Genomic DNA, 8,380 nt, shown 5'->3' on the forward strand with positions numbered 1-8,380 from the left:
TAAAAGCTTTTTTTTAAAAAAAAAGGACATGTAATACCCCATTTGTCTATCAGAATCCCAAATTACTAGAACACATTTTTTTAAACCAATTTTTTTTTTTAACATTCATGCTGTTGCCTACTGTCTGCATTTTACTCACTTGCTCAGTGAAAACCAATTAACTAGCTTCACTTTAAGATTCTCATGCATTCAAAAAAAAAAAAGCTGCACTATTTGGTCTTTAGCATTTCAGGAAAATGACTGAACTCAAACCAAAACAGAATTGTGCTTGAAGTTCAAATCCCACCGCCGCCACCAAATCAGCCCGTTCACAGCCGGTTTGGTGGCAAACGAGAGTTTGCGGCGACACGGTCGCTGAAGATCGCCTTACACATAAAGAGCTGTTCATCGATTTGCTGTTCAGAGATTGGAAACTCTCCCTTTTGATTTTTCAAGGTACATTTATTTAAGCTGAAAACCAGCACTAGAGTGAACTCCAGCTCTGCAGGACTGGCATTTTTTGGTTCTTGGCTTTGTAAACTTGCTTAGATACGAACGCAGCGAGAGAAGGAGGAATGAAAGAATTGGTTTGTCGCACTCAAATGAAAATCATGAACTTTTAAAGGTCTTCGACAGCTCAGCTGTACGGAAGAATGGTGGCTTCTGTGAAACTTTTTACATCTCATTTGTAGGCCGGTACCACTGCTTAAAATGCAGAATGTCTCCATCACACTTATATTGTGACAACTCAATACGTTACACCACAGACATTTAACGTAACTCCATACATGCTATAAAAAAAAAAGGAAGGAAAAAAAAAAAAAAGGAAAGGAAACAAATAAGACCGTAGCTAAACTGCTTTAAATACTGCATGCTACAGCACTTCACGTATCATCAAGATACGACACTGAAAGGTGACAAAAGGCTGAAGGGATTACAAAATATTTTCGGCAGATCGCACAGCTGCCTTCTTACTGTGGCAGAATTATTCCCCCTCCCCATTCTCTACTTCTAATGTTCATGATTCTAGTGTTGAGTTGGCCATGTATTTTTTTTTTTTTATCCATTCTAATTACAGTGTTTCCTTAACTTAATTAAATCCATCAGTGTGGTAGCTGGGGTGAGAGTCAGCCGTGAGCTGGGTCGTCTCTGTGGCTGATGCTGGCTGTATCACAATCGGTGCGTCTGAGGCCTCTGAAAAGCGAGACAAAAGGCTTAGCACACCAAGGGGGAAAAAAAACAGCGTCGTCTGCTTTGCTACGCGTAAGTTACGCCTGCCTACAAGGCTCCGATGACACGATTTGAGACTCCTCTAGAAGCATGATGTTAATTTACTGCTTTTCAGTCCGCACACAATACCATTCGACTCAATCTACACGTGGAACGTTTATTCTATTTCCTTCTCCGTGCGAGGGCGGCTGACCCTTGCCCACCATTCAGCAGCTCAAAACGTGGCCACAGCACACACACAAGGCTCTACAATTCTTATAAATGATCAGTTTAAGTCTACAGGAATAGCGTTGGATCTTCAGGAACAGTATTAGATACAGCTGGCAGGGGGGCAGGTCTTCATGCCTGATGCGGTCAAAAAAAGCTGCCTCGTCCCTCCCCACCCCTGGGGGTAAAGAGCCCCTGTCCGCAACCTGGTACGTTACTCCAGCGACGTGGGAAGGAAGCTAAAGGATCGTCACCTACTGCTCGGAACCGAGTTCAGTGCAGACCCTCCGGGAGCCTTCAGCCGCTGCACCTCAACGCTACCCACTCACCTCCTGCGCCTCAGGGATTCCCTCACCACCGCCGACAACCCGAGAGCTGCGCCGAGCTCGGCAGGGCAAGCGTTGCTCCTCAGCCCCCGCTCAGAGACCGCGGGTCACTCTAGAAACCTCACAGCGTTTTTACCTACCCCTTTCATCCGACTGCAACTGTGCCTCCAAATCCTCCGGAGAGACGTAGTACTCCTGCTCTTCGCCTTCAGGAGGTTTAGGTTTACACTTCCCGCAGCAACAATTACAGCAGCAGCACAGACAGCAACAGCAATAGCAGCCTGTGATGAGCCCGCAGAACACGAACAGGGCCTGCAGAGGACAGAAGACAAGGAAATATTCGCAACCTGTGCCGACCACGCGTGAAAGGGAGGTTGTGAGCCTCAGATATGGAAACCAGAGACCAACAAGATAGCGATGGAGAGACAAACTTAGTAGCTACAGCGGGGTTTTTTGTACTTTGTCACCAAGGTATATTTAAAAATATGTGCAAAACTGGCTGCAGCCCTCTACGTTTTACACTGAGGTGAACGCTGCCAACCCGGTCTACTCGAACGATTCCTACAATTTAAGTTTAAGTGGATTATTCTGCTACACCTGCAAGAAGATGCAAGCCTAAGAAGTGAGTCTGTATTAAAATCCAGAGGTACAACGGTTTAGGACAGATCGCAGCTTGCATAAATAACCCTGGTGAAGGCTTCGGCTAGCTAGCTGACACACAGGTCGCGACGTACCTTCAGCGGGGACTTCGACCTACCCCAGGCTGCAGGCACGGCGGCAAAGCTGTGCAAAGCCTCACCTACTGCAAAGCCTTACCTACTGCAAAGCCTCACCTACTGCAAAGCCTCACCTACTGCAAAGCCTCACCTACTGCAAAGCCTCACCTACTGCAAAGCTAAAGCTTCGCATACTGAAGTTCGGGGCGCCGAGGTTAGATGCTACCAACACATGAGCAAGGCAACTCAAAGCTGGTCAAGTCTGTCAGGTGCTTATCATCACAGTGACAATGGGCAAAATTAAAATTGTCATGTAGGTCACTGTGCAGTCGTTTGAAAAAATGATTTTAAAGATAGCGAAGCAGCACGGCGATATTCCTATTCTCTTACTGCAGGGGGATCAAGAGGTGGAGACCATGCTGGCAAAGGGCAGAAAAATGAACCCATGCAACGAAATGCCACGACCAGGAAAAGGTTTTAATCAGCCATAAAGCACTGTGAACGACGTCCTGTCACTAATAAGTTGGTGCGGTTGTGGTTTCGTGCTGCAGTTTGCTAGACATGCTGTCTGCAAGCAGACGGCCATGACATGAACTCCAAAATGCAAGAGCCTGGGCAATTCCCGTGTCCGAAACGTGCGATGTGCAACGTATAGGTTTTTTGCGCTTTTGAATAAATGTGGTGATTTTAAAATGTATTACTTAAAAAGATAGAAGCATATTACGCTTAAAAAAAAAAAAATCACTTGAGTCCAGTAAACTACAGTCATTCCTCGGCACTGGCAGAAGACTCCTGGAAGGCACCTACACCGTAACTGTCACATCTCCCGCGCGCACGCAATGCTTTCAAACAGCTTTTCTGCCTGCATTGGTGAGGGAACGGGAGCTTGCAGTGCAGCGCTGATGTCCTGGCGATGCTCCTCCCGCTGCACAAGAAACACGGCTGGGCAAGCGGACAAATAACCTGGAGCCTCACACCGGAGAAGAGCCGAAGAAGTGACCTTGTTCAGGGAAGCCGCCGAGGTACGTTCCCGAGCGCACTTCCAAACAGCATCCCCTCCGCCAGCTCAAGTCCCGAGGCAGGACTCGTTCTGCAAAATCTTTTAGCAGATATTACCGAAGAGAATACCCGCCCCCGCCAAATCCTCGTCACTTTTAAATCCACCAGAAGGGTCCAAGCTTCTCTGCGTAGGGTAAGTCTCGCTTATTAGGCCTGTATTACTGAAAGAGAGTAGAAAAATACTTCTGAACCAGAGCCTGCAAGACGGTAAGAGAAGGTTAATTACCAGGTGGCAGAAATTCAGCAATTTCCTGGAGCAAAGAGAAACACAATCACCAAACAGAGCTTTTTAAGAGTTTTAAGTGCCGCTCCAGAATAGCTTCTCTTTGCGCTTCCATTTACCTTTGCCCACCAGCTGGATAGCACGAAGTACGTGTTCACATTTTCTTCACCAAACTGCTCCGCTACATACAGACCCAGAGAACCGTACTTGTCATAAATGTTTCGCTTCGTGGCATCGGTCAATATTGCGTGTGCGTTATTGATCTCTTTAAATTTTTCTGCTGCCTCTGGATTATCAGGGTTTTTATCAGGATGATATTTCAGTGCAAGTTTCCTGCAGAAAGGAAAAAAAAAAGAGATCGTTTTAGATTAAAAAATGGGATTTGGGTTCCTGGGTTTTGATTTTTTTTTTATTTTTATTGCACAGCCTGTCATTCAAGGGAGCCTTTCAAGTTCCAGTTGGTTTCCTGCATCTCTAATTCAATCTCCTTGATGATTCTTGCTCAGATGATAACAAAAGGCTACAGCACTGTCTAGCTTAGTTTACAGGACTGACTTCAGCCTGCTGGATTTGTCCCTCAGAAAGCCAATGGAAAAAGAGAGACATCGAAGAAAAGTACTTTTTTTTTTTTTTTTACCCCTCAGCTCCAGCGATTTCCACCAGTAAGTTTTGCTCCTGCTAAAGCAAAGACCAAGCTAACAGAAAAAAAGACACACCGCAAGTGGAAGATCTAGTACCAATGAATAAACGAAAGCAAGCTGCCACACGGCTTTCTGAACACAAAAATAGAATAGACAATCACTTGTGGTTAATTCACCAATTCCTGTGCAGGAACAAAGTGCTTTTCAGTTCAAGGCTTGCTAGAATAGAAGAAGCTTCAGAGTTTCGAGACACCAGGAAATCACAATGTAGCTGCCCTAGTCATGCTAGATCTCTTACAATTAAATGACAGCAGTTCACCGTCCCTGGAGGTCTCTGAACATAGCACAAAAAAAATCAGATTAAGCAGAGATAAATTTGCCAGTTCTGACATGGCCCAGGCTTTTTATAGAAATCAGTAGAAATAACTGGCCAAACACCTCCTTACACACAGAAAAGAAATGCAGTTTTGCCGTTTGAGCTCCCAAGTAGAAAAAAAAGATACCGACTCGTATGCTAACAGTTCTCCCCCGCCAGAAACTTGTCCTCCTACGGAAAATTACCACAAAGTCCCATATTTAAGAAGTGCACTAAAAGCCTGCAGATGTTTACGTGACAACTTTGCAGTGAGGAAATATTTAGACAAACAGAAAAGAGAAGATTTGTGCAAGCACACATTCGCATGCGCATGCAAGTTTATCACACACAATAAACGAGTGTGTGCCCAAAACACACAAACTCTAAGTGACCTTGGCGGGTAAATAACGTCCAGGGTTGCCACTGATGTCCCCAGCGAGGGCTGAAATAATCAGAGTTTTTGTAATTGGAGGGAAGTTATATAAACCTGGAAAGGGCTTAGCTACTGCCAGGCTGCAATAGGTAAATATTTTTAATTTCCCACTTCCTACAGGTACACAAACCCCGTAGCCCACAGGCCAGCAAAGGATGTCCAACTGGAATGGGTACAAGAGGTGGTCAGCCCTCCTTCTGTAAAGGAGCAGCAGCGGAAACAAGATTAGCTGAAGGTTCAGCCACGTTTCACCCTAGGATCTAGAGGGGTCGTTCCTCCAAAGGAAAAGCTGTTGCAGTTCTTTCCCCTCAAGGAGGCAGAATTATTTTCCAGTTGCTAAGAGTGGAAGATTACCGATTCAAACTTCCACTTGAAGGTTTCAGGAAGACACAGCTCATTTTTCAGAGTCTGTGGACCCAACATATTTCAAGATTTCACCACGTAGTTGCCATCATTATTAAAATGTGGCTTTGAAAGGGAGAAAGTTTTGGTAAATGTTGAAGACCTGAAAGAAAACAACTTTCCAGCAAGAGTATCCTCAAGTAGAGATTCCTACTGACCCCTAGTGTAACGTCAGATACATTGCCACTTGTCAAACAGGCTACAAGACCACAGCTCATGCTTAAGATTTGGGAGGGGATGTGGAAAACGAGGATGTTACAGGACTCTCTTGGTTGGTTTTGTTTGGTCAATGTTTCCATTGAATGAAACGGAAATGCAAATGAAACCATTTCATATGTCTAATTCTTTAAGAAAATCCTCTTTTAAAAAAGTAACTCCACATGGAATAAGAAATTGTGAATGGATTTTTAGAAGAAAGTCACTGCTGGTACTTGGTTTCATTGTTATTTGCATCTTTAATCTATACCTCGCTGTGCTAGAACTGGAAATGGTGGACAAAAGGGCAATACCGCACATCGTGGTCTCTGTAAGCCAGACACAAGGCTACGTAACGTGAAGAATTTAACTCTGATCACACTGCCTTAAAAGTCTGTTCAACTTTAGATAGAGACCTTTCAGAACGGTGCTGCGTATTTGAGAATTTAACTTGCTAGAGACGAGATGTAAAAATTTAACAGCACTTATATACAAAGCCAAGGCGTGTTTTTACACCAATTTTTGCAAGAAGCAACCATGTTTTCACCTGGTTTTCTTACATGTTTTTTCTTGCAAAAGGTTTAAATAAACCAACTCAAGCCTATATATAAATATACCACCTGTTGAACGCTTAACTAAAGCTATTTGTGCTATTGGGCAACAGGCATAAAACGTGAATCTTTACCTGTACGACTTTTTGATATCATCTGAAGTGGCATTCTTGTCCAACCCCAGCACGTGGTATAAGGATTCGCCCGAGGTAGAGAGCGAACGTTGCCTCTGGTCTGCCATCCTGAACTACCCTGAAGAGAGAACTGGCCCCTGCCAAAAAAAGATTTAGGAAAAGCTTAAACAAAGAACACAGACCTCATTAACCACATAATCCTTAAAACCAGAGGTGGCGTGTGAAAATACATCTTTTAGAAGGTTTAAATGTGCTTTGAAAAGAAAAGGCTCTTAAGGTACGGGGAAGTTAAAACGTTACAAAACTCAATGAATTACCAGTGAAAACAGCTACTGCATTTTCAGCACAGCACCAGGCACCCTAGAATCACTGCTGTACACACGCAACTCTTCTTTCCAAACACCCCAAATCAACAGCTACGTGTATGTATATACTACAGTACATACAGCTACGGAGATGTATTACATACACATCCCTAGAGCTACTTCATCTTCTTTCTCAGCCTTAATATGACGATAATTTATTTGTGATACCATCTATAAGAAGAACTTGCCAACAGAGAGGGTGCTATTACGCTGAGGCTGCCTTTTGGCACCACGCTTGCATAGGACTGATTTCAGTTGCATTTTCAATCGCAGGCGTTCTGTCAGATTAAGAAAAAAAAAAAAACACCAACAACAAAAAAACCCCCACCCAAACCTCCACCACCTCCCGATGCCCCAGCCTCCCGTCTTATCACCGACACCAGGTCCCGCAGAATCCTTTAGAGAAATCCAGCCCGACTAGCGCATCCCCCTGCGGAAGAGGGAAGGCTTGCCCCCGAAGAGAGGGGGAGATCTCCCCTCGTCATAATTTTCAAGTCGTGGACCCAACGTTTAACACCTATCCTGGTTAAAACCATGCTACTTGAACGTGAATGAACCTCCTGCTCCAAATCCAAACGCCAAAGACCCCAGAGGCCTCCCCTGTGCCATGCCACGGACAGACGCGGGTACGTCCTCGACCGTCCCGAGGAGATTAGCGTCCGCCGTTCTTCAGCTGCAGAGCTGCGGCAAGGATGAGCGTCGAAGAGAAGACTATTGGCTATTTTTGGATTATGTCATTACAGCTAGCCTACACCAGATTATGTAGTCTTTGAAAAAGATATTTAAAGCACCAGACTTGTCTAATTTAACCCCTTATCTTATATAACAAAGTTAAGAACTTCAGCTTTTAAAAGGCTACCTGAAAGAAATGCTCGGACACGGCATCCTGCAGCGCCTGGTTCTTGGCATGACCTCATAGTGTTGTCACGCTCCGCAAAAACCACCGTTCTGTTTGTACCAACACATGGCTACGGCCGTGCCGGACAGGCGTGACCAGATGGGTACGGATGTAGACATCACGACTTTTTTCTTCATCTCAGAGCCCACCGTTAACTACTCTTCCACATTTGGCCCCTCCAACTTCAGATCAATGTAACGCCGGGCACTATACGTCCAGTTTAACGCCGGGCACTACGTCCAGTTTCCTTGATTGGAATACACCGGCTAAACTAGCAAACCCTCACCTCATCTCCCCTTTCGGCAGCTCTGGTAAATTTAATTAAAGGCTACCTAAAAAAGGAAGCTATAAGTTATTATTAATAAAAGGTCTAAACCCTAATGCTTTGGCCAAGAATTCAAAATACACCCAAATCTGGAAGGAGAGGATGTAGGGAGAGAAAATCTTTTATTTTCTTTTAGAGGAAACCGTTCAGCTACCAAAAGGTTTCTCTGTGAGAGGAAAACTATGGAGTGCTGTGAGACACAGTACAAAGAGCTTATTTATTTGGGCACAGTCTGGAAAGGAAAAAAAAATGTAATTTGGGGAAAGAAACGCCACACACAGGAATACACCAGGCACAGCCCTCCGCACCAGCCTTTTCCCCTCCGCAGCGACGGGCCACCG

At 44.7% G+C, this 8,380-nt stretch overlaps 1 protein-coding gene across 1 annotated transcript; it reads right to left on the reverse strand.

Moving 5' to 3' along the window:
* Positions 1–431: 431 nt before the first annotated feature.
* Positions 432–6,591, reverse strand: DNAJC5 (DnaJ (Hsp40) homolog, subfamily C, member 5). Its single transcript, XM_010289373.1, has 4 exons — positions 6,452–6,591; positions 3,860–4,073; positions 1,883–2,054; positions 432–1,173 (listed from the first exon to the last, which is right to left on the reverse strand). Exons 1-4 carry the CDS (start codon positions 6,556–6,558, stop codon positions 1,070–1,072), a joined length of 597 nt encoding a protein of 198 aa, XP_010287675.1. The 5' UTR covers positions 6,559–6,591; the 3' UTR covers positions 432–1,069.
* Positions 6,592–8,380: the final 1,789 nt, after the last annotated feature.

Source organism: Phaethon lepturus, unplaced genomic scaffold, assembly GCF_000687285.1.
Source record: "Phaethon lepturus isolate BGI_N335 unplaced genomic scaffold, ASM68728v1 scaffold34800, whole genome shotgun sequence".
Classification (NCBI taxonomy): domain Eukaryota; kingdom Metazoa; phylum Chordata; class Aves; order Phaethontiformes; family Phaethontidae; genus Phaethon; species Phaethon lepturus.

Bases quoted from the DNA above. Each gene is read 5' to 3' on its own strand.
- DNAJC5 (XM_010289373.1), bottom strand. From the start codon at position 6,558: ATGGCAGACCAGAGGCAACGTTCGCTCTCTACCTCGGGCGAATCCTTA. The intron at 2,055-3,859 runs GTAAATGGAAGC...TGTCCTCTGCAG, and splicing joins TATCCAGCTGGTGGGCAAAG to GCCCTGTTCGTGTTCTGCGG. The intron at 1,174-1,882 runs GTAGGTAAAAAC...CTCGCTTTTCAG, and splicing joins GTTGCAGTCGGATGAAAGGG to AGGCCTCAGACGCACCGATT.